Raw genomic sequence first — 27,387 nt, 5'->3', positions numbered from 1 at the left:
AATCATACGCCCCATAGGCAAAACATACGCCCGGAGGCAACATATACGCCCGGAGGCTAAACATACGCCCCATAGGCAATCTTTGATTTTCTTTTATCAATCATGTGTCTGAAATAAAAGTTTTATTAATCATACGCCCCATAGGCAAAACATACGCCCGGAGGCAACATATACGCCCTGAGGCTAAACATACGCCCGGAGGCTATCTTTGATTTTTTTTTAATCGATCATGAGTCTGAAATAAAAGTTATCATTATTATTATTTTTACTACCATGTCAAATACCTGGCATTCCGCGCACCCTGTACTCCATGACATCTATACCCATCAAGACCCTCCACAGGTTCGCGGCCTCGGCCTGCTCGCGACAGGCACATCACAAGCGCCACTGCTAACGACAGGCACTTTACAAGCGCACTGCTCACCACACGCGTTTCACTGGTGCGCTGATTGTAAACAGGCACCGCTCAAGCGCGCTGATCGTAGACAGGCACCGCTCAGGCGCGCTGATTGTAGACAGGCACCGCTCAGGCGCGCTGATTGTAGACAGGCACCGCTCAGGCGCGCTGATTGTAGACAGGCACCGCTCAGGCGCGCTGATCGTAGACAGGCACCGCTCAGGCGCGCTGATCGTAGACAGGCACCGCTCAGGCGCGCTGATTGTAGACAGGCACCGCTCAGGCGCGCTGATTGTAGACAGGCACCGCTCAGGCGCGCTGATTGTAGACAGGCACCGCTCAGGCGCGCTGATCGTAGACAGGCACCGCTCAGGCGAGCTGATCATAAACAGGCACCGCTCAGGCGCGCTGATTGTAGACAGGCACCGCTCAGGCGCGCTGATCGTAGACAGGCACCGCTCAGGCGCGCTGATCATAAACAGGCACCGCTCAGGCGCGCTGATTGTAGGCAGGCACCGCTCAGGCGCGCTGATCGTAGACAGGCACCGCTCAGGCGCGCTGATCATAAACAGGCACCGCTCAGGCGCGCTGATTGTAGACAGGCACCGCTCAGGCGCGCTGATCTCGACACGCGCTTCAATGGCGCGCTGCTCGCGACACGCGCATCAATGGCGCGCTGCTCGCGACCCGCGCTCCAATGGCGCGCTGCTCTCCACACGCGCTTCAATCGCGCGCTGCTCTCGACACGCGCTTCAATCGCGCGCTGCTCGCGATATGCGCAGGTTCGGACCCTTAGGCGGTAACTCGATTTACACGATTTCTCTTGTCATCTCAAGCACCAAGTATCTTTATGGATCTATAACATTCATCACATGACCATGTAGGGCAAGCATGTCATGACATACCAAACAATAAAATCAAGTTTTAATTCAGAAGTATCCTGGTGACACACAAATTAAAATAAACTGAACTTAGAAAGGACATCAATGACTTAAGACATAATGATATCCATCTGACTCAGGTAATGGCTTTAATTTTATCACAACTCTGCTTTACCAGACCCTCACTAATAAACTGATCTATATTCTCAATTTCAGTTGTTAGGAAAATTCTTTAAATTAATTGAAAAACCTGAACTTGTCTTATTAAACATCAACACTAAAAATATAATAAATGTTGGTTTGATCTTACCGCAGTACAAATTGAATAACAATCATGCTATCTGTCATATTACATGACATGTGACATGCCAACCCAAGTTTGTCATAATAAAATTTTACTGAATCCTCACCCTTTGGTTTAACTCAATTGGCATGTTCCTTAGTCTAAACTACTACTACTGGTCTTAATAAATGGAAACACTTGAATTAAATTTGTCATCAACTGACATAATGAATACATGGGGTCCTCCATTCATATTTTGGCAATGCATGCAACAATGCAATGCAACTAATCTTTGCCTTGCAATTGCATTTTAACATCCTTTCATCTCATGCATATTTGTCACAGCTTCAAAATTATATTCCACATAATACACCACTGACTGTATTTTAGTTTTTGTACCAACTACTTTAATACCTCAATTTGACTGTCTTTTTTTTTCTTTATTCCTCTTTGTGTGTCTTAAAATACAGAAAAGTATTTTTAATTATCCTGTTAAATTATAACATAACTTGTACTCTTTAAAAGTACTGTCTCAAAGCCAACAGTATATTTAAATATTCTACACAAAACTTTTATCTATTAACCAAATTATAATCTTAATATTAAATGTATGATTCATATTATTTTACACACCACTTTTGTGTCTCAACATAAATCATCAAGGTATGATTTTAAATGAATTTAAATGACATTTTAAAATGAAAGGCACTTTTAATATTTTACACAAACTTTTGTGTCTTGACAAACCATAAAACCAAACCTTTAAATCAAACATTAAAATAGAAATAAACACAACAAATCTTGATTTTGTGTTTTCAAGCCAATGGTCTTTTCATGGTCTGTTAATAAAACAATTTTCGTAATATGACTTTATGATTGTACGATTACGGACTTTAGGAAAATGTTTTCAAGTCTTTTAGAAATCACCAAATTAAGAAATCAGTAAATAATTTTGTACAGATAATTAGAAACATGGAACAATCTCACCAAATATGAAGATTTTCACGCTGGTGTGCGTTTTAAGTTTACCATTTACTCGAAGTTCTCAATATCCTTACAAATTTAAAAATCTTACTCTCCGGTAAACATTACGATTCTTTTATGCAACAAAATCACTTTGTGAGTTTGGGTAATATCCCTCTTCTGAACTTTTAGAGAATTATTAGTCAAGATCATCTCGAGCGTATTGCGCGCTAAAGTTCCCAAAACCAAGTGACAGATAGCTGTAGTGAGGCGACGTAAGCGTTGATATTTGACATGTCTAGTGCTGCGCCGATACACCGGCACAGTGTTGATTTTTGTCTCTAACAGCATATAAATAATATTGTTTTTTTTTTCTCTCGTTGTGCGTTGCATACCCTAGAGTAGCGTTTCTCACAGTGTTGAAGCCTTTCTTAGGAGTCCACAAAAATATGTACTGACCATGATCCATAAAAAAAGCTGTACTATAAAGTTTTAAAACAAAAGTTTAATAATACGTGTCTACAAAAGGTAAACTGAATTAGCGAGGCGAGAAAAAATTACAAATAAATCGGTGTTTGATTATTCTATGGCCTAGAAAAATCCAACCTAAAATATAGGGTCTAATCAACTTCTACCAATTGGGTTCCGTAGCCACAAAATTTTGAAAACCGTTGCACTAGAGTCACAAAAAGTAACGCTTGTCGAAGGTCATATAATTTTCCAACGCAATTAAAGTTATTATCTGCAAATAAAACTTTGTTATTATTAGCATGTGCAGTACAACGTGATAGAGACGTCGTTTTGACGTAGTTAATCTTATAATTGCTTTTGTTCGTATCATCCTATCAATAAGGATTTACTATGTAATGATCATACCCTAAGCACCTGTGCCATATTGCCTATCTATAAGCTCTAGTCATTTTCTTCCACTAGCAAGGTTAACCACGCAAATGATATAACTATAAGCAAAGCATGTACTAATCCTCTAGTACCGCAACTGACAAATACAATGTAAATGCTGAGTGGAAACCCTAAAAACATTATTTATTTCTTGTTTTTGTAATAATAAATTTCAACGTTGTAATACTTCCTCAACAAAGGTAACGGGACTCCAGGGATTAAATTTAGAACAAACTGTATATAGGTAAGTTTATAAAGAAAAGGAACTTTGTAAAACAAAGAAGTAAAAGTTTATAACCCGGCAATCGCCCGTTATGTTTGTTACCTCACGGCGCTAGGGCTGCGGAGAGGCTTTGTTTTGCCGCTCTCTTATTACCGGTTGAAAAAGTTTGGTGATGAACTGCAATGTAATACAAAAGTTTCTTACTCAACAAATTTTGATAGATATTTCTCAACTAAAAGATTTTATAATATTCGCATAAGAATTGGACAGGATTAGATTTTGCTCGTTTTAACATTTAATACCGGCGCTTCACGTTACACTAGTTACCGACTCCCAACACACCTATGTATTGGCTGTTTTGCATAGCCAATGTGAACCCGCCTTGTGTTGGTTTTTTGAAAAGATTTTAAGGTTGAGATTTACAGAGAAATTAAGGTTCAAAGGCGAGCGGATTGAAAGGGGGTAGGCGGGAGCGCAACTCAAAAGGCATTGCAGCGAATGTGTATATACCTTAGTTACAATAATGAACAATTTGATTTATAGTCAAGCTTGGAGTCAAATAACTTATAATGTGAAGTGCCAGCATTAGACATTTTGATAGCACATTGTTATATTTACAGCTAAAATTTAATCTATACGGGACTCTATCAAGGCTCTCCTTTTAGAGGATTGTTTAAATCAATATTACCACGTCTAAAAAGAGTGAAAAATAAATTCGTCCGGTCAAAGCTGTGAGTCTAACAAATTGGCGTCAATGCTCCCAACCATTATGACGTCCGACAAGAGAATAAGTGTATGTAATCAGTGGGTACCGACCTTTAACACATATAGAACGATTGTATTTATTGTTAGCTAACTGTAGTTGTCAAGAAAGTTTTCAATGCCTAAACACAAGTACAAAATCTGTTACATCTGTTTTTTTCAAAGGGAATGTGAAACAAGACACTGTTTTATCATAAGTGTTGCGTCAGTGGAAACCAATGATAATATCTATTATGGACTAGTTGTCGCCCGCGACTCCGACTGCGCGGAATTAAAAAAAAACTTTATTAGTAGCCAATGTGTTCTTCCAGATTATTCTCTATATTTATGCAAAATTTCATCAAGAGTTGAGCCGTTCCGGAGCCACCTTCAAACAAACATCCATCCATCCATCCATCCATCCATCCATCCATCCATCCATCCATCCAAACATTCGCTTTTATATTTTTAGTAAGATAAGATGTTATATAGTTTTACTCTGTTATAACTGTTATGTGTGGCTCTTAATGCGGAAGTACTATGATTTCCTAGAAAACCGACATAACGTAGTTTTATTCGCTGGAAAATGCTCCGGATTTCCTCCCGTTTTCAATTTCCTTACCTTTGTAGGAGACAAAGGTCAATATAACTGCAGTTTATCCGGCTTTGCGGATTTCTATGTTTGTTTTTTTTTTGTTTGATGTAATTTAAATATAGTGCTGGAAAAGGGAAACAACAAAAAACGAACTTTGTCTCTAATCTCCGCTTAAAGATTTATCTGTATCAAATATCAATAATTCTAAAAAAAACAAAGTTTTATCGATATCGTTTCGTGAAGCAATGAAGCATATCGTTACCGGGTATTGTAAGGTGTACTTTGTGACTGTGTACTTTGTTTTATATTGCTTTGTCATTTAGGAAGTTCCAGAAATCTCATTAATGTTATAAATGCGAATGTTTGGATGTATGGATAGAAGGACGTTTGTTAGAAGGTATCTCTAGAATGACTTAACAAATCTCTGTGAAATTTGGTATAGATGTAGAACACAGTTTGAAAAAACACGTAGGCTATCAATGATCCCGATTTTCTGGGCTACGTTAGATTTACATATTTATTCGATAATACGGCAACGGTTCAACACATGTTATTGAAATGTGGTACAGATATAGAACATTGTTACGAGTAACACATGAGATAATTTTCACCTTTTTTTTTAATATTGCGCAGACGAAGTATACGGGCAGGAGCTAGTGTACAAATGACATTAACATAAGACATAGGAATCGCATCTATGACAAAGTTACCATATAGGGTTAAGTATTTTACTTATAAAAATGTAATCGTGCGATTTTAATATAGTAATTGAAATAACTATCAATTGTTTATTTAAATAATATCTTGCCTATATCTATGTCATAATCATAAACTGACATTGGCTTTATCTTGATGTTCCACTGTCGTACGCATGAGCAGTCTTTGGACGCAGGAAGTCTTTGGTTAAATTGAATAAATCTAAGAACCTATGTTACATCGGAACAAGTCTTAAATATACATAATGCTCGCTTTTCCGCATTACGTCGTATAGACTATAGATTATCGCCGGACGGGTTTTTAACCGGATGCCTTTAAGTCGTTAGAACTGATGGGTACAGCGTTTAAGTTGTCGATATGAGCGACAGCCTCGTTCTTTGTAGGGCTGTCACCTTCTTGAATTCATGTTAACTTAGTGCATATTGGCTAAGGGTTTGATATGTCTTCAGATCAGAGTGGCTGGTGTGGAATTAATCATGCTGAAAGGATCAAGGATGGACGTTTTCTTCACCCATTAAGTAGTCAAAGGTTGACTTTACGGCAGCCCTAGTTCTTTGTGTTCAAAGTCATAAATGCCAGCGTTAACGGCTTTCAGTTTCATTTGCGAAACGAAATTACTGCACTTCAATTATTTCACTCACCTTTAATCTTTGATTTACGCCTAATGTCGTGGATGACATTTAAAACAAAGTACAAAACCAAATGTGATTTCAGAGCTAAGCATGTTTGTGTAATGACACAAAGAAATAAATAATATACTTATTTATAACCATTTAATTTATTAAGACGAAACCCACCCTCAGTTACAAATTTGAATATTTAAGATTAAGTGTTTGTATAATAATTGAGTATATTTTGTTACGTAAATGTATGTTTATCACTAAGATCGTTGATAGCGAAAATATTATCAAAATTAAATCAGTCATGATTGATTTACTTGTTTGTGATTGTATGTTGTCGCTATTTTTGCTAATAGCATTAAAGAAACATTATATATTTTAAAATTAATAGTAATACATATACACTACTCTAACTATAACTAACCTCATCTAATATGTACAATTTTCTCTAGGTACTTATAGGATTAATAGTAATTAATTCGTGATTGTTAATCGAAAACTGCCTCAGCGTATTAACTACTAGTGGTCGACCGCGACTTCGGCAACGCGGTGTTAAGGGATATAGCCTAAGTTACATGTAAGCTCCAGTATATTTTTGTATTGCACTGACGATGATAATTCTGTCGTAATTCAAGAGCATAGAGCGGACAATCTTTTTGCTGGTTGGAGAGCTGCTTTGGCATTAAGGGTCTGCAAAGCACCACACTTATATTTAAAAAAAGTTTGTTTTCAAAATGTTTTCACTATAAGAATGGTAAATTTTCCTGAATTATTTTGAATATACTAAAAATATTACTACTTATATTTAAAAAATAATACTGATCCACCCGTGCAAAACCCGAATGATACGTTAGTCTTTAATGTAGGGTTATTATTTGCTATTTAGTTGTTACGCTGTTGTGCAAAGTTACTATGTGGCCCCCCGATGGCTTGCAGAACAAGTGGTGGGGAGTTGTGCCGGGCTGCTGCGGCGCGCCCGCGGAGCCAAGTCGTGCGTGCGATGCGGAGCGGCGTTCGCCGGCCGCGCCGCCATCCGCTCCGCGTCTGCTTTGCGCCACGCCCCAACGCCGACCGCCGACGTCAGTATATACTGATACAAACGACATATTTGGTGATTATGCTATAGGATTTTGTTTACTTTTATAATTTTAAGTTTTTATACATTATTTTATCAAAGGCAATGCTCGTAACTCGTGACGAATAAATTCAAAAATTATTGGATCGATTTCAAGAATTATTTAATGATTAGAATGTAAAATATCTCTCAGTAACAGTGGCTATATTTTATATTGTTATTAAATTTAAAAAAATGTCCACGCCTGCAAAGCTGGTACTGGCTGCTAGCTAGTAAAAGTATAATGCTATAAATATAAAGGCAGCAAAACACACCAAAAAATGAAGTGTAGCAATGAAAATACCCCTTCTTAACCTTTTCGTCAGTTACCAGGAGCCCATAGATTAGTTCTTTCGAGATAGAGTCGTCTGTCAGCCATAACTACTAAAATGGAATACTCTGCTACCAACAATTTAGTGCAAAATTGCTTTCTTTCGTATCGCTTGGTATTATTTGTCGAAATTTTATGCAACATGCATGTTTTATATACTTTCTTTCATATTATGTACAGTTAAATAGTGTGTATTAATAAGTTTAGGTTAAATTTTTTAATTATAATAACTTTTGAAACGTCAAAAAAAAACAACGCCTACTTTTACGCTTAATCAAAAATATGCAAATATTATCCTTTGTATTCGCATTCGAGGTATTTTTGAAAATAAAGACAAAAACATTGTTTAAACAAAAAAAAATCATATTAATTTAGTAATTAGAAACTTTTGACTAAAAAGTTTGCTTTATCCTCGTGTTTCGTAACTAATTAACGTACAAACTTTAACATTAAAACATTTTAATGAGTTTATGAACTCATTACTGTACTGTATAGTATTTTTAACTAACGTAATGACGCAGTAATTGATGAATTATTAAATTAGTAGTCGGACAAAACTCTTAGTGGAAACAATAGCACTAAGAACAAAATTACCGCAATATGAATAGAAAACGGTGTGCTAGCGCGTACTAGTCCGCTTTGCTTTCAATACGTAGAATTTGGGATTTGTTCGACCCTACCTACCTGGCACCCCCACTACGCCAGCCCCTTGTTGAGTCCCTTTCCCCTTCGTCATTTCATTTCATCCCCAACGCTTCTACAATGCGCGGACGCAGTTTTTTAACGTACCCAAAAAGTAAAGTGCTATATTTGAAAATAATAGTGGCAAAATATAGTTTGTGATATTAGTGATTCGAAAGTGTATATATGTAGTTGTAAAACATAGTGTTATTGTATATAAAGATGGATCTCTCTCTGCCGAGGATCAAATATGAAGCCGAAGAATACTATGACGATGAGTTTGAATTGCTAGAGGCAGATCTGTAAGTTATATTTTCCAAATTTGCACTGTGTCTTTGATAATAATATGAACCTAGACCAAAAAATACGATGCTCAAGCTTTTTTAAATTATTTGTATTTACTTAAAATTGCATTAGATAAAAGCCGCCAGCGTTTGTGACTCGTATTAATACTTAATTTTAGATCAAGAGGATATAAATCCAATCTACAAATTTGATTTTACAAAGTTTTTTTTTGTATTTTAATAACCAATAACGTTATAAGCCTCAAGTTACAAAGGCGGAGGATTAGCAAAAGACAGATAATTTATATTTACTGGTTAGTTACGATATATTGAAGATGAGACATTTTAAAATGTATATACTAAGTCAATCAATTACTCTGTAACAAACTTTTAACAGTAGCAGGTTGTAAGGTAAAACAAATTTTTTGCTCTACACACGAAGAAATTTCCAACCGACCGCGTCCGAGCAAAACATTCGTGTTCATAAAAAAAGGCGTTCCTTTTGCTTGATCCTACAAACGCGCCGCAGCTGCACCTTGTAACCGATTGAAGTATATTTTGAACTTTATTTGAAATTATAAAACAATATTTTTTACAATAGAAACACTTACAAAACATACTGTTGTCTCAATTTTTTTAAGCAGAATGTGAGCGATGACATTATGTTTTTGTTGTAGTTTTTTTGCAATGGAAACCTAATTCACTGCGTGGTGTTTTGTTTGAAGTTTTAGTCTGCAGTTAAACACTCATACGTAATTAGTTGATCATCTTATGTTTATGTGAGTGTGGACAGCAAGGAAGGTACGTTAACACTGCTGACACATAAAACATGTTTTCTATCTAAAAAAAACCGAAACGACAAAGTTTTTATGCAAACGTGCGATAATAATTTAATTTGAATTTTATTAATTGTGTATTATTTATAGGCGAAGTAAATAGAAAATATTTTTAAAATGATTTCTAATAAAATGTTTACAGGCCTTTATTACTTGTTCAAGGCACATTCTGCCAGGAAATAATTCGATTGTGTAATTAAATCATTTAAACTGCCAAGTGGTCACGTAACTAAAAATACGTGCGTAGTAATATACAAATATTGTCACGTATACAGCAATGGGAAGTTTTACTAGTTAGTTAAAATGAATTGGCTCAATGATTATTTTGTAGTACTGTCATCAAATTTCGACCGGAACCAACGGACGGAAAATAATTTCAATTACGATTTGTATGAGGATTACAAGAATTATTCAATCTAAACAATAGATTATGTTTTTTTGATTGCTATTGCGATCTTTAGATTTGTTAAAATTGAATTAAATTTATTAAAATGTTAATACTGCGGATAAGCAAAAATAGTTTGAGATTTAATATAGATTTTGGCATTAGAAAAATGGGTTTGTGTCGGCGTCGGAATGCGTTACGTCGAGATTACAATGGAAATTGGGAACCTTAATATACCATATTATATTTGTACTTTGAATGGCAGGATTGATCTAATTTTTTATCGAACCATATGGTAGGAAGGAAATAAGAATGTATAACTATTATCTTTCAAAGAAATGGAATCCAAAGGAAAATACAAGTATAGTATTTGCATACTTCTTATTTTATCTTATACATAACAAGTAATGCTTTAACTACTGCATAAAAAATATCGTTGATTTCTTTTTAAGAAAATAAATATTTCTTATTAGTTAGGGAAAAACCTGGCTGATCAATATTCCGTTATCCAAATATTTTCCTTATCAAAGCATGTTAGATTAATTCAGTGAATTGTTAACTTCATTATGTAGATATGTTTGGTACGCATAAATATTCCTGTGATTATTCGCATGTGTAATTTAATAAGGTATTCATGGGTTATTTATTAGACATTACGCCGGTCTTTGAAATGTGTTCGCGCGATAAATCTATTCGACCTTCATCAATATTTCCTAACATAAGCGATCGATAGTATATATTTGTGAGATAGTAAACAACATTGTCTAAACTGTTAAGGTTGAATCTGATTAGTTAACACATCTTTATATATAGATTATGTTCTATTTATGGTGGTAATTACAGTTTTTACACAGGAAAGTGTTTCAAGCAAAAGTTCAATAATGCATCACCAGTTTTTACAAACAATATGTACGTATTTCGGGCAGAAGATTGAGTTGAGAATAAAAACATGAACACGTAGCGTATAATATACTACATACTTAGTCTGTGAAGTCGTCATAATTCCCAGTAAAGCTGCAACTCATCCAATGTTTGTTATCGCAGCATGTCCAAAACTACATTATCTTTAGTGATAACTTTTTACAGTGGGAAGATAGTGTTAACTTAATGATTTTGTATTGTTGCAGTGTGGGAGATAGCAGCGATCACTTGGCGGACGGGAGTGGGCAGGGCGTGTGCGTGGGCGCCGCAGGGGGCGCGGGCGAAGTCGCGGGGGGAAGCGGGCGCCACCGCGCGGCGGCGGTCGCAACGACGACGGCGCACAGCAAGCAGCTGGCGGCGGGCGGGCCCAACCACCCGCCCCAGCCGCAAGGTAACAAACGTAATGTCCACATTGTTTGTTAGTCCCTCTGCCCCACTAGCACATAGCACACACGAAACACTACGCGCACACAAGAAACACAACCCGAATACACGAAACACAGTTCGCACACACGAAACACAACCCGAATACACGAAACACTACGCGCACACACGAAACACAACCCGAATATACGAAAAGCTCTCTCGCAAATGAAAGACGCCAGCGAGAAACATTCAGTCATTAAACGCATAACACAACACATCCCATAGTTTTAATTGCTCTTGTTGGTTGGTTTCGATTTTCGATCGTGTTTGGTCACTAAAGTAAACATCGTACTTCATTGCAACTTAAATTACAAAATAATTTCTTAAAATTTTTATATGTTGCTAAAAGTTCATACTTTCAATCGAATTTTGAATCAACTTTTTATTTATCCCTAATTTTATCTTTTATACCTTTTTTAAGCAATGTTTGCATGATTATTTAAAGTTTGCACGAATAACAGTTTAATTTAGGTAACGGTATTGTTCTCAAATAAATTAAAATTAAAAAAAAAAATATAAACCAATTTAGATACTTTATGTATAAGGTCCATATACAAATCTTTGCTTATTTGTATAGTTTTCAGTTTTTATAAAATAATTTTTTTGACGTCATGTATCGAAACTTGATCATGATGTGATTATGAAAACTTATCTGACTTGGTGAGAAGTTATACTTAGTCATAGAAACAGAGCGAAAGCTACATTCTGACAAGGATCGTGTGCCATTTTTTAACATTTACATAATGGCGTTAAACTACTGTTGCAACCGGTTCAGATAAGTTTGTCTGTATACAAGTTATTATAGTGTGTAGTGTGATTAGTGCATACGTAACGTGGGTTGTTCCGTTTGTTCTCGCATGCGGCGATGTGGACGCAGGGTCGGGCTGCGGCGGCGATGGCGACTATCAGCTGGTGCAGCACGAGGTGCTCTACTCCTCGTCCAATAGGTATGTATCATTGCATTATTATAATGATAAGTATCTCGCGTCTAATCATTACGTCATCAAATGATTTGCTGACAAATTTTGTTTGATAAATAATGATTAATAATTATTTCGTTGTAGTAAAATACCTCTATGTATTGATTGATGTACTGATTACAGTAACCTTTGAACCAGGAATTGGGTTCTTTATAGCTTTTTTTAATTTGAATGTATTAATTATTAGTTTGTAATTTATAATTTCGTTTGTTTAATTTTCAAACAATGTGTTCCAGGTACGAGGTGCTGGAGTTCCTCGGTCGCGGCACATTCGGGCAGGTGGTGAAGTGCTGGAAGAAGGGCACCAATGAAATCGTCGCCATCAAGATCCTCAAGAACCACCCCAGCTATGCACGCCAAGGACAGATTGAGGTAATACAATATGCATATAAAAACAATACAACACATACTAGTAATCCAGAGAGTACGCGGAGACTATGGACTTCCATTTAATACATCTCTTTCGCTTTTTCGACCTTGAAACATTTAAGCATTAGGTAAAAATAACATAATGCAAAATGTTAAAATTAAAAAGCTTGCACAAACCATAGATTAATAAATTAACAAAAGAAATCTGGCAATAATTCAACATAATTTAGAAATGCAATTCTAAAAATACTTTAAAACGCCTTGTTCTAAAATATATTTTCAGCTCTTAAAAGAATTCCCACAAATCATCTGACAGAAGCGCAGTTGAACGCAGCACTTATTAAAAACACCTTAATCTCGGCATAAATTACAGTCGCAACGGGGCCAGGCCGTTTCTTTTCTATTTATTTTGCGAAATTTCCACAGAAACTCTTAGCTCTGGCCGGCTTCCAATTATACGATGTTTTTGTTTGTTTGCTGAAGTGCTTTTCTATAACTACGTATCCGTAGAGATGAAAGATGAACGTTCAACTGTCGAGTTTCTATTGGTAATTGTAGAAAATAAAATATCGCTTTGTTTTGCGAAGAGTTCACACGAAATTATATGATCACAACCTGATGTTTATGTTCTAATAACTTTTGTACTTCGTCCGCGCGAAAAAAAAAACAAGATGAATTGTAGTACTATTTGTTATTTGTAACTACTTTTTTATTTGTGCAAATTTTTTATAAGATACTAGCTTTTACCCGCGACTCCGCCCGCGCGGAATAAAAAAAAAAAAAAAAAAAGAAAACGGGGTAAAAATTATCCTATGTCCGTTTCCTGGTTCTCAGCTACCTGCCCACCAATTTTCAGTCAAATCGATTCAGCCGTTCTTGAGTTATAAATGGTGTAACTAACACAACTTTGTTTTATATATATAGATGTTGAATGGTTGCTGAGTTATCGAGTAATTATGTAAATGAAATGTATCTCGTAATGCCTGTGTTCTTCTGGATTATGTTCTACGCTTATAATAAGTTTAATTGAGATCTCTTTCTTAGAGAAAAGATTTTATTTGGTACATTTACCGTCAAAGTGTAGAGTAACATTCTATAAAGCAATATTTAATCTTAGCTGTTGTCGTCAGGTGTCGATCCTGTCGCGGCTGTCGCAGGAGTCGGCGGACGAATTCAACTTTGTGCGGGCGTACGAGTGCTTCCAGCATCGCTCGCACACCTGCCTCGTATTTGAGATGCTCGAACAGAACTTGTACGACTTCCTCAAGCAGAACAAGTTCTCGCCGCTGCCCCTCAAATACATCAGACCAATACTGCAGCAGGTGCTCACCGCTCTACTCAAACTTAAAGTAAGTTTTGTTGTTTGAATGCTTATTAATGTTAATTATGTCGACTCACCCAACGAAAAGAGTCACCTTGTGAGAGATCGCAAAATAGATGTTCAAAGAAATGTTTTCGTTGCCATGCTTATAGTAAAAATTGAACATCCTTGTTATGCTTTAATTTGTTAGTAATTTATTAAATTTCTCATATTGTTCTGTGAATTATATCTTGTTTAATCTCCACAGTGGATTTAAACTGTGCTCAAGCGAGATTGTTACATTAATTAGACTGCCCGTTTTAATTTCACTTCACTTTGAATTCATTGACATTGCAAGAAAATTGCCTTTTATACGTCTAGTCAGTTTTCGTTAATGTCTTATGGCATTAGGTTCTTTCATTCTAAGTATAACCTATAGAAATAAAATGAAATGTTATAAATTCCAGCAACTGGGTCTGATCCATGCGGACTTGAAGCCGGAGAACATAATGCTGGTAGAGCCGGCGCGGCAACCTTACCGCGTCAAGGTGATCGACTTCGGCAGCGCCTCTCATGTCAGCAAGGCTGTCTGCAACACTTACCTGCAGAGTAGATACTATAGGTGCGTATACGTGCACACGTGTACTTAGACATATAGTCAAAATCTGTTATAACGACATCGAAGGGACTACTCATATTGAGTCGTAAAAACCGATAGTTGTAACAACCGGTGACAGGTATTAATAGGAAAGATATGTATGTAACATTCAGCCAGGACCTTTGATTTTGGTCAATTTAACCGGTATGTTGTTCTAAACGATGTCGCCATAAACGGTTTTGACTGTACTTGTATTTGAAAATATTTTATTTAAGACTAAGACTTTGTCAGCGCAGAATTAAGAAGCCTATAATATGCCCGCGTCCATCACCTTCCTCTCCAAGTTCCGTCAAAAACGGTTCAGCAGTTCGTAACATCCACGGTCTTGCGAACCAATAAACTCAAAAAAAATTAAAATTGGTTTTTAGCCGACTTCATAAAGAAGGAGGTTATCAATTCGACTGGTTTTTTTATGTGTGTTACTGCGAAGCTCCGCCTCTGGTGCTACGATTTTGATAAAAATGATTTTAATCGAAAGGTAGTGCTTGCAGATGGGTACTATTTTGATGATTATTTTTTAAAATAACTAGCGGACTAGTGGATTTTGAGTTTAGCTTCAAAATGCGTTGCGAAAATTAGGGCCATTTTTTGCTTTATCAGCTACATAAAAACATAATTTGAATATATATTTTTTTCCGATATTACATACTCCAATCTTTATCAATATGTTTAGACTAGGATTGTAGGAGAACTTTTTTTGCTGTGCTTTTCGTTAGCCAGATTGGCTCAACTCTCGATCTAGCAGCATTATAAGATGAAAAATTCTACAAATTTTATAAATTTGCAGAGCACCGGAGATAATCTTGGGTCTGGCGTTCTGCGAAGCTATCGACATGTGGTCGCTGGGCTGTGTGGTGGCCGAGCTGTTCCTGGGCTGGCCGCTGTACCCTGGCTCCTCGGAGTACGACCAGATCCGGTACATCTCGCAGACGCAGGGCCTGCCCACTGAACACATGCTCAACAGGTCAGTGTCTATTAGAAAGGAGAGATTTCTATACTAAATCTACACTAAGAGTGGACTTAGTTTAACTTTAGTCGAATTTATAATGCCTTATATCGCTTTATAAGTAACTTATTGTATTCCAGCGCATCAAAGACTGCGAAGTTCTTCTACCGGGATGTGGACAGTACGTACCCGTTCTGGCGGCTGAAGACCCCCGAGGAGCACGAGCTGGAGACCGGCATCAAGAGCAAGGAGGCCAGGAAGTACATATTCAACTGCCTCGACGATATAGGACAGGTAAATACATGCATTAGAGACTTGTTAATGCAGGGATTTATTTTTAACTTATTGTTTATTGGTTTTTTATTTTAAACACATTTATTTATATATTTTTTTAATTGTTCTCCAGGTGAATGTGCCAACGGATCTCGAAGGCGGCCAACTGCTGGCTGAGAAAGCTGACAGAAGGGAATTTATTGACTTATTGAAGAAAATGCTTACAATGGACCAGGTTAGTTTATTTTTTAAATTATAAATTATATGGCATTTGTTCTTGTTTATGTTGGGACATAATATGGATATGTCACCCGATATGAAAATATGTAATTATTTTTAATTTCCCGTGTTTAAAGTCGTAGACAACAGCTAGTTAACATATGTTTTTTTAATGATAGGAAAGAAGAATAATGCCTGGTGAAGCTTTAAACCATGCGTTTGTGACTCTCGCGCACCTTGTTGACTACGCGCACTGCAATAATGTCAAGGCGTCGGTGCAAATGATGGAGGTAAGCAATCCCTGACTATTTTTTGTAGTAAAAAAAAGACGTGTTAAAAAATTTTCGTTTTTTGTATCAAAAAAGTAGACGGGGAATCTTTCCTGGGATTTTAAAGCGACATTTGCAATAAAGCTGCGTCAATTTTGTCATGGAAAAATGTACAAAAGACAAGGTTAAATGAATTAAGAAAGATTAAATGGATTTTAATCGCAATTATTATAGAACCCATAATATTCGTAAACATTCTTGACTGCGCCAATCCATTCAATCTGCACGGATACAAGCGGGTCTAAAAAAATAGAATGGATGGAAAATTACACGATTTGAAAGTCGTGAAGACTGAAATAAAAAAATAAATAACTAGGTATGTTGTTCCTAGGTGTGCCGTCGTTCTGGCAGCGGTGTGGGCGGTGTGGGCGGTGTGGGCGGCGCGGCGGAGTACGGCGTGGGCGTGGGCGTGGGCAGCGTGGTGGCGCCCGCCCCCGCCCCCGCGCCCCACCACCTCGCGCTCACCATCAACCAGCAGAGGTTAAGAGCCGCGCCATACGACAACCTGGTATGTCTTAAATAAACACAATACTAAACATGCCTTAGTTCACATCTTATTAGTATTTTTTCAAAGATTGTTTTAATTTTTATACGTCTTTGTGATTTTGTTAAATAAGGTGTTATTGCATTTATATCATTAACTTAGTTGTATAATTCTTGGAGAGATGGAATCATATGTTTTTTAATGATTATTATTTAATTTTAAAAGTTGTTTTGTATAATGTACGTCAGTGATTGTCAAACTTATTTCTTTCACCCCTTTGAAAATCAATTATATTTCAGAGCGCCCCTAATTTTATTCAGCCCTAAAACTTAAAAACCAAAATTTCATTACTTTAATTAATTTCAATGCCCCCCATTTTTTGGGCCTCTTATCGCCCCCTCCTAGGTTAGTAGGCCTCTTAACGCCTCCAAGGGGGCGTTATCGCCCACTTTGGGAAACACTGATGTATGTGATTGTATGTTTGTGTGTCAGTACCAGCTGTACCAGGGCGGGCGTGTGGCTGTGGGCGGGGCGCGGCAGTACGCGACGCGCGCCGCAGAGCCCTTCCCGCATCAGTTCGTCTCCTCAATACTCTGCCAGCCAGCTTATCAGGTATTTACACATTTCTATGTACCTTTCACATTGATAAAATATTAAAAACTAGCTTTTACCCGCGACTCCGTCCGCGCGGAATAAAAAAATGCACACAAGATAAAAAAGTTCCTATGTTCGTCTCCTAGTTCAAGCTTCCTCCCCCATCAATTTTCAGCTAAATCAGTTCGACCGATCTTGAGTTATAAATAGTGTAACTAACACGACTTTCTTTTATATATATAGATGTGTAAATTCAAAACATAACGCGACTTGTCCATTTTGAAGTAATTTGGATTATAAATATTACTCGAACGCCTGTTAATTAAAATGTCGTATGTTAACTTTGACTGTTATTTGTTTGATGGTTATTTAATCCGAATATAAAGTTGGATTAATAAAAAAAATAATTGAAAAACAACTTTACAGTTACTTTTTTCAAATAATTGTAAAGTAAACTTAAACTTTAATTAGATTTATTGAAAAACGCCTGGAAAAGGCATAAATCTTACTTATATTATAAATGCAAATGGATGAATGGATGGATCTTAGTTTGAAGGTATCCCCAAAACTGTTCAACGAATCTCAATGAAATTTGGCATAGATGCAGAGCAGTTTGGAAGAACACATAGGCTACTTATTAAGTTTATTTTTAATCCGAGCGGCCGGAGTCGCGGGCGACAGCTTGTGTATATATAAATAAATTTAGATTTGATTGTAAAGGAATTTTCGATATTTTCATTATATGCCTAAAAACATCTAAATTTGTTAATTAATAGTTATTTGTTGTTGTGTTTGCAAATTACGCATTTCTAAGTAATAATGAAGCCTATATCTGTCGGTAACTTGACCTCGTATTAAGTTACATAGTGAAGTAATCATTTCATTAGAATTTTGTGTAACTTGATGACATTTGCTTAGTAAGCAAACAATTATTTGATGCATGAACTTTTATATCATAATTAATTACAGTCTTGCATTAATATTGAAACTGATCGTTTCAATGGCACATTATCAAGTCCAAGAGTTGATTTATTCGATGACACATCGTCAGGTGCAGCAATTAGCAGCAGCTGCAGCCGCCGCGGCCGCCGCCCACCATCAGCACGGTGTGGGCGTGGGCGTGGGTGGCGTGGGAGTGGGCGTTGGCGGCGTGGGAGTGGGCGACGTGGGCGAGTGGCGCGCTCCGCTCATCGTGGAACCTGCTCCGCTGCCGGACGCCGACGTGTGGGACTTCCATCCTCATCATCCGCAGCATCATCACCCTCCTAAGAGGTGAGATATTGAAGTATTCTAGATTGTTGGATTATTGTTCTAGGTTTTTCTAGTTTGTTCCGTGGCGCTGATTATTAATATCTTTAAGGATCGATGAATTTATGGGAGTAGGTTTAAATTTGCAAGAGAATGAAAAATCAGTAATTAAATATATTTAAAAAAATACGGATTTATTTTTATCAGACCCATTTAAATATGTTTACGGATTATTTTAATACTAGCGACCCGCCCCGGCTTCGCACGGGTGCAATGCAAAATATACCTACTACAGAATAAATGCACAATTTATTTAAGGTACTTAAATGGATAAGGATTAATGCTGTATTGTTTAAAATCACTTCGTAAAAGAATAAAAATGGTTATGCTGGGTTATCCCTAAGAGATAGACATATACCATCGCGGACTTTTTTGTTGAACTTTTTAAGGTGAACAATACTGTAGTACATTATTTTGGTCTATCTCGTAGGGTTCAGCCAGCGTTTGCAATATAAGCGCAAAAAAACGTGCTTATTTACGACATCACATTAATCAAAATTCGTTGCGTAGTTTTAAAGATCTAAGCATACATACGGACATACAGCGAAAGCGACTTTGTTTTATACTATGTATTGATATTGATTTGCGCGTTTACTTAGGAAAGTTTCCAGCGTTCAAAAAACTATGGCAAAAGTTTTTTTATTTAAATATATTCCTTAATTAAAATGTTTAGGTTTCGTAATTCCTTATCAATGTGAAATGGCCCTTGTGTCAGTATAGTTAGAGCGTAGTTTTGATTGCGCGCTTGTCGACAGATCAACAAAGCAGCAGGCGAGCGCCGTGCCCCATTACCAGCCGCACCACCAAACGCATCAATACAGGTGCAAACATATCTTAATGAATTATTAATAATTAGCCCCTATTATTATAATAGCACATATTGTATATATTTTTGCCTTTAAAGTTTATTAATTTAATTTTCTCTCCGGATTTATTTATTTTTATTTGATAACCCACTATCATCTGACTTTATGCACAAACTTTTTATTTAATTTATTAATTTTAATCGTTCACGTTACGTTGCCTTTAAATTTTATTTATGTTACAACTTCGTAGTTTTAATTTCGGTTGCTGTGGATTATCTATTTTGTATAATAAAAATTCTCTTAATCATTTATTAATTATAAAACATCGGCTTGTAAACTATTGTATTTAGTCATTTTACGTTGCATTTAAGATTAATAAATAATTATTTGTTTCATTTCGTTTTTAGTACATTTTTGTTAATTCGTCATCGACGTTCAATGATACTAAATTTTAGTTAGTCGACATGTTGGTCAATATAAGTACAGTTGAACCTGGATTAAGCGAGAGTCTAAAGAACCGCAATATTCTCGCTTATAGAGGTTTCTCGCATATCTAAGTTCTAATGTTCTATTAATGAGAGTGAATTTAAATATGTCTGATAGGGAAACTACTAACATTCATAGTGCTGACTTTCTGATGATAAATTTATGAAGATATTTGTTAAAATAATGAATTAAAAAATAAATCTTATTAATATTGTAAATGCGATTATTTAGATGGATGGATGGATGTTTGTTTGAAGGTATCTCCAGAACGACTCAACGGATCTTGATGAAATTTGTCACAAATATAGAACATAGTCTGTAAGAACACAGAGGCTACCTATTAAGTTATTTATTCCACGCGAACAGAGTCGCCGGCGACAACTATTATGTTATAAAGTTGTTTGCGTATCAATAATGATGGTGTAATTGTTCCAGTATGGTGAACAGTGGCGGTAAGAAGGAGCCGACTCAGCTATCGCCGGTCAAGAAGAGAGTGAAGGAGGGGACACCACCGTCACGACACAGGCACCACCATGACCACACGTCAGTATATTGTGTATATAATCTGACCTGGGGGGCATAAGCCAAACTAAATTATGACAGCCCACTAGCGCCCCCCTGTCAATGTCAAAATGTCACTATATTCTCTTTGTACTGTAGTTGCGTCATGTAATTTTTTTTTGTGTCATTCTTTAAGCTCATGTAGGTTTTATATATCTTTTGACAGAACTACCTGCGGCTTATTTTTCGTATTTTTATCTCGAACTTACGTAATATGAACTGTGTGATGTAACGTAACTCAGAGTTCTAGTACGGGGACATTAAGTCTAATTTTTTTATTATCTGAATAATGTATAAGGATAAAGTCTGTCTTGTTTTTTAATGCTTCCTATAGCTATTGATTTTTAGTATCTTAATAGTTTGTGTTCCCGTTTATATATGTTTAAAGAAAGCTGCAATTACTTGTGTCTTATACGATTTCTATTGTCTGACCAATTGAAGGTCACAAAAGCAAATATTTTAAATGGCAATGAGATTTGACGATTACAATACTTCAATGGATTCACGGTTTTTGTATTAACGAATGTATCTGGTACAGGGTTCAAAGTGGAGGTGTATCGGGTACGTGGGAGGGCGGAGCTGCGGCGGGAGGCTGCGGCGCTCACACCATCACCATCCGGGACACACCCTCGCCAGCTGTCTCCGTCATCACCATCTCTGACTCAGAGGATGAGGAGGCATCACGCCGCCCTCGCCCCGCACACCACAACACGCAGCAACATCAACAACAACATTCGCACAACAACAGAGGTAATATTAGATCAAACACTTGTCATCTTACTTATTACTAGTATTAAAAATGAAAATGATTGTATGGATGGATGTTTGTTAGAAGGTATCTCCAGAATAGCTGCATGGATGTTGATGAAATTTAGCATAGATGTAGAATATAGTCTGGAAAAAACACATTGGCTACTTTTTTTTAAATCTAGTAACATATGGATTTGTACTTAATTATACAGTCAAAACCGTTTATGGCGACATCGTTTAGAACAACATACCGGTTAAATTGACCAAAATCAAAGGTCCTCGCTGAATGTTATATACATATCTTTCCTATTAATACCTGTCACCGGTTGTTACAACTATCGGTTTTTACGACTCAATATGAGTAGTCCCTTCGATGTCGTTATAACAGATTTTGACTGTATTTCGAAAATATGACATCAACATTTTTTTTTTAAATTAAAGATAAAAATGTGTAAAATAGAACATCCTGTAGGTATATTGTAGTAGTAAATATCGATTTTTGTGTACAAATATGTGTCTTTATGAATGACTGATGTTTAAAAAATAATAAACATTAAAATATATAATGGCAATTCAATTAGTAGCAAATTTTTATTTTTTGTTATTGCAACATTGCCACAATTTTATTTCGTGTGTGTGTCATGCACAATTTGTGTTCAATTAAAGTAAATTTTACTAATATAAATGCGAATGTATGTATGTATGGATGGATGGATGTTTGTTTGAAGAATCTTGATGAAATTTGGCACAGATGTATAACATAGTCTGAAAGAACACGTAGGCTACTTATTAAGTTTTTTTTTAATTCCGCGCGGACGGAACCGCGGGTGACAGCTAGTGTTTAATAAATGTATTTAAGCTTGCAATATACAACTGAACTTGACATATTGTTGTTGTAGGAAGTGGCGAGTGTGCAGCAACAACCGCAACGACAGCGCACAACAACAACAACAACAACACGACAGCAAGCAGCGGCGGCGTCATCTGCAGCGCACGTACACCACGTGACGATAGACATGTCAAACATGAGCCTCATCAGCACCAGCAGCATCAGACCAACAGCTGCCATCATCACAACCAGGTACAACAATTGCAGCAATAAACAACTTGTACTCTGATGATACGATCCCGTGTTTAACAGTTGAGAAAAAACTGCTTTTTGCTTACTATAGATGGCAGCATAATAAAGAGTGACACTAACTGTATATATATACCACAGATATACAAAAAACATTTTATTAGGTTGTTCGGAAAGTCATTTCGTTGTTATTTCTATTTTCTATATTTATTTTTATGTTTAATAATGCCTTTATCAGCTCCAATAGACCCAGGACGTGGTCCATCTTCGTTGAAAATACACGAATCCTATAAGTCGAGAAAAAATGAAATGATCTTCCGAACGACCTAATATTTTAAATACAAAGATCTCTGTGGAGTGAAGTCATTGTAACGATTGCCGTCTTTCATTCGAAAACCAAAAAAAAAAAGTTATTTATTTAAGACGAATTATTTTAACGTAAAAGTGAAATAGCAATACATTTATATTTTTTTATAAATCGCTAAAATAGAGCGTAAAAATTTGACAGATGATCTCTCTTGACACTAGTGCTACCTACTTAGAGCTTTTAAGTACCACTTTAAAACCAAAATAACCATTCTTTCCCCTAATATATTTACCTAAAGAAAAAACTGTATAAATAAAATTGGTCGAAATTTTATTTAATGAATTTGCATTGTAATAAGATTATTTATAATTCCAGCAACAGCTGCAGCAACAACAACAGCAGCAGCAATCGAGCGCACGTAGCCAGCAGTCGACAACAGCGCAGTCTGTGCAATCTGCGCAGTCTACTCAGTCTGCTCAGTCGGCGCAGCCCACGCCTCAGAGCCAGAAGAAGCGGCTGCTGGCGCTGGCGCAGCAGGAGGCGCAGGCCAAGCAGGAGCTGCTGCCGGAGCACCAGCCAACACACTACATATCGGTTAGTTCAACACATTCACAAACATTTTTCTATTAGACCTTTTTCGGGTCTTTCGGAAGCCTTGGAAGTCCACCTTGACCAATTTTTATTCTAGGTTAACTCTAGATTTAACTCTAGATTTCAACTCTAGGTTACATTGTTGTGTATCTAATATTTGCAAGATTGAGTATTTGTATTTTTGGGATCGATATTTGTTAGTTTTAAATTGCTGATCTGTGATAAAATCTAAATCTAGATGTAATTGAACACAAATACATTACAGTATGAAATATAGTACTAACTTTTTTTTTCGTTTGTTCTAGAGCGGCGCAACGATCCGCCAGACGAACGATTACCAATGTAATCAGTATCTACCGCCTCATCACACCAAGCGGGATAGCGTTAGTATTTTGCACTCAATTTATAGTTATTTAATTAAATTTAGTGAGATAATGTAATATATTATAGTAATTATATTACACCACATCCAACAAGTTCAGAAAATTTTTATTTTTCCCACAATTTTTATAAAAAAATTTAAATATCGTCTATAGACTGGAGGATGCCGTGACTATCTGCCGGCGACGAGCGGCGCCATCAGTGCAGTGAGTGCGGTGAACGCGCACGCTGTGGGCGTGGGCGTGGGCGGTGTGGGAGTGGGCAGCGTGGGCGTGGGCCCGCCCGCTGCGCACAAGCACGCCGCCGCCCACGCTTGGCACCACCATCCGCATGCGCATTACAAGTATGTGTATGTTTAAATTATCTTAGAACTTATAGCTACATATTAAACATTTATATTTTAGATTATGATACTTTATCTTAATCCTTACTAATATTATAGATGCGAATGTTTAGATAGATGGATGGATGTTTGAAGGTATCTCCATAACGGCTCAACGGATCGCGATGAAATTTGGCATAGATGTAGAACATAGTCTGGAAGAACATATAAGCTACTTATGTTTTTTTTTATTCCGCACAGACGGAGTCGCGGGCGACTGCTAGTACAATATATGTTAACAAATAAACCGTGAAAGGAATTTAATTAAAATATATCTTAAATCAAATTAATATGTTTGTGCTTGTGTGTTGCAGGACGGGCAGTGGGGGCGTGCTGTCGCCGGGCGGGCCGGGAGGAGGGGTGTCGCCGGGATATTTGCCACCCCCACCCCTCTACGTACCCACATACCACTACCATACGTGAGTCGCATACCATCGTACCTAAATATATTATTGTCATGAACCAGATTTTTTGGTATAATTTTAACCCCTAGACACAAATGTACAAGCTGATACAACAAAAATAGATCTGATTTTGATTCGTTTCCTATAAATTCAAAATTTCTGTAAATAAATTTAAGTATTGGTAAGTAAATTAAATTCTTTTACCAATAACAAAATCTTTTACCAACATAAATATAATGTGAATTGCATATATTTCCAGCGGGGGCGTGACCGGTCCACCACCGGCACACCACGGCAGCGGCGCGCGTCTGCCGGGCTACCTGCAGCCATACTCGCCCACGTACCTGGTGCCGCCCCACGCGCCACACCCCGCGCACCCCGCACACCCCGCACATCCCGCGCACGCCACGCACGCCCCGCACCAGCAACACCTCTGGTACGACTGAGAGTGCCACGCCCCCCACGCGTGCCACGCCCCCCACGTTGCCACCGTCACTAAAACAACGGGCGTAAATCTCCTTATACCCAACGTGTACAGTGGTGTGTACGGCAGCTGGCGACTCGTGAAGGGAGTGACGTCATCGATTACTGAACTGTCATGTGAGAGACTAGTAACCGTACAAACGGTTGTTTTGTAAATGACTCGTGTATTTGGTCGGTTAATATAATATGAAACAGTGTTTGTGTGCGATTTGAACACGATATAAATCAATTCGCCGCCCTTATAAATCAAGGAGGCGGTAGTCTATGGTTGGATATTCTCCGCCATCTTTGGTCCATAAGGCCGGTCGAGTGATTGGGGACTGACGAGATCGATTCCTATCACACTGCAATTTTTAATTCAAAACTCTGACTAGTGTGTCGTTATGTAGGAAGGTTCTATGCACCGATGTCGCACTTAAACTTTACATCTTGTACAAATATAAAGTACCATAAGGTACTTATCCTATTGCCGTAGTTAGATTTTGTTCGGTTTGTTTTTTTACTTAGATGTTAGTGAATCATTATGTAATATGGATTTATATATATATTTAATTTTTCAATTGTAATTCTATCGAAGGAGCGAGTGGATTGCATTTACTAATATTTTATTTTAGTGTAGTCGTTTGTACCAAATGGTTTGTATTGCGCACGCGCAATGTCCTAGATGTTTTTAAGTTCCACCTGATTGTATGTCAATTATGGTTTTTAATTTTAACGTATTTTTTTTTAGAATTTTAGTTTGTTGAAATCGTGAGATTTGCGGACGCGAAATTTTGACTTGTGTTTCGTATTACGTAGCGTTTAATCTTTGAAATACAAAAAAAATAATGCTGTGTTTTAATAACTATATGATATAAATAATGGGGATTTTATTAATGTATAGATGTAATTATGTGTGTAGGGTGTTGGAGTACTCGATTAGGTTTAGACAAGTTTTATTTGAAATGGTTAAAAAAAATATATATAACTTAGTTTTCTTAGCACAGTCATAGGTAATTGTCGATTTTAAAATGCATGTGTACTCGTTTTAGCGAAAAAAATTTACAAATAACGAACGATTAATCGATTTAATTTTTTTTTTTTATTAATTGCATTGTATATTAATTTTGTAGACGATAGTTGTGTAATTTGAAGTGAGGTTTTAGTGTTGCGGGTTTTTTTTTTAATTTTTCTTTTTATGTATTGCCAATAATTTGATAATCCCCTGATAACTTGGCAACACATTAAAAAATATTACCTATGCTAAATAGAAGGTGTATTTTTTAAGATAGATTTTTTTTTTTCATATAAGTAATTCTATTTCGAACTATACTAAGGTATTGTGAGTTGATTTTTTTTTATAGTTTGTACTTTTTAGTACTGCTGTGAATTTTCTTTTTTTTTTATTTAAGCGACTTACCAATCAATTTGTAAATAATTTAGTGGAATAAGTGTTTTACCCTTTGGGGGTTTTCTTTTTATGTTGAAGTGTCCATATGCTATAGAGGTACACCATATTTGATAATTATTTTTTTTAATTACTAAGTACGTTTAATTTAATTTAAGGCGTTATTAATTAATATAATCGCTTAAACAGATTTATTACACTATGTAACATTAATTCCTACCAAACTTTTTTTTTTATTGACAAGACTAATTTAATTTTTAAATTTAGTACATATAGCATTGCTGCCTGACAATAAAAAAAATATAATTTTTAAGTTCTTTAGTTTTAACGGTTGTAATTTGATTACTGATGTGTTTTTTTTTTCTTTTCTTTTAGTATTATGTTATAAGTTTAGAAAACGTCACTTACATATATTTAATATGTTTTTTTACTGTACGTTTGCTGTCTTTCGATCATTTTTTTTTCTACACGTTGCTTGAATTAATTTGGAATTACGAGATGTGTTTTTTATATATTCAGTAATAATCCAAACCGAATAAAATAATGTAAACATTTTTATTTAACTAGGAATATTAATTTAATTAAACTTGATAAAATTATTTTTTATTAAGTATTTTAAAATACAGTCAAAATCTGTTATAACGACATCGAAGGGACTACTCATATTGAGTCGTAAAAACCGATAGTTGTAACAACCGGTGACAGGTATTAATAGGAAAGATATGTATATAACATTCAGCCAGGACCTTTGATTTTGGTCAATTTAACCGGTATGTTGTTCTAAACGATGTCGCTATAAACGGTTTTGACTGTATTATCAAATAATAGTCCTATCAATTTTATAAAAGCAATAGTATATTATGTCCTAATATTAAAAAAAAGCAAATAACACATCTCTTAATTTAAATGGTAATCAGAGTTAACACTTCAATCGATCTCTAATTTACACGGTGTCTATGAAAATGTACCACTTTAAATATTTAAAGGGATCTCTAGATTTTTTTTTAACTTTA

At 36.3% G+C, this 27,387-nt stretch overlaps 1 protein-coding gene across 1 annotated transcript in view; it reads left to right on the top strand.

The window, feature by feature from the left end:
- Positions 1-26,019, top strand: part of LOC106707324 (homeodomain-interacting protein kinase 2) — an 86,088-nt gene extending 60,069 nt beyond the window's left edge. Inside the window, exons 3-24 of the mRNA XM_045683402.1 lie at positions 7,257-7,399; positions 11,079-11,272; positions 12,176-12,245; positions 12,515-12,650; positions 13,778-13,996; positions 14,415-14,569; positions 15,393-15,569; positions 15,692-15,845; positions 15,958-16,059; positions 16,223-16,333; positions 16,704-16,880; positions 17,349-17,468; positions 18,502-18,722; positions 19,514-19,579; positions 20,486-20,593; positions 21,150-21,361; positions 22,261-22,442; positions 23,122-23,340; positions 23,643-23,720; positions 23,874-24,061; positions 24,415-24,519; positions 24,764-26,019. Of these exons, the coding sequence (XP_045539358.1) occupies positions 7,257-7,399; positions 11,079-11,272; positions 12,176-12,245; positions 12,515-12,650; positions 13,778-13,996; positions 14,415-14,569; positions 15,393-15,569; positions 15,692-15,845; positions 15,958-16,059; positions 16,223-16,333; positions 16,704-16,880; positions 17,349-17,468; positions 18,502-18,722; positions 19,514-19,579; positions 20,486-20,593; positions 21,150-21,361; positions 22,261-22,442; positions 23,122-23,340; positions 23,643-23,720; positions 23,874-24,061; positions 24,415-24,519; positions 24,764-24,950 (3,324 nt within the window). The 3' untranslated portion in view covers positions 24,951-26,019. The remainder of the gene's footprint in view (positions 1-7,256; positions 7,400-11,078; positions 11,273-12,175; positions 12,246-12,514; positions 12,651-13,777; positions 13,997-14,414; positions 14,570-15,392; positions 15,570-15,691; positions 15,846-15,957; positions 16,060-16,222; positions 16,334-16,703; positions 16,881-17,348; positions 17,469-18,501; positions 18,723-19,513; positions 19,580-20,485; positions 20,594-21,149; positions 21,362-22,260; positions 22,443-23,121; positions 23,341-23,642; positions 23,721-23,873; positions 24,062-24,414; positions 24,520-24,763) is intronic.
- The last annotated feature ends 1,368 nt before the right edge of the window (positions 26,020-27,387 follow it).

The sequence above is a fragment of the Papilio machaon genome, chromosome 22 (genome assembly GCF_912999745.1).
Source record: "Papilio machaon chromosome 22, ilPapMach1.1, whole genome shotgun sequence".
Taxonomy (NCBI): Eukaryota; Metazoa; Arthropoda; class Insecta; order Lepidoptera; family Papilionidae; genus Papilio; species Papilio machaon.
This window is presented reverse-complemented; position numbering and strand designations above follow the sequence as displayed.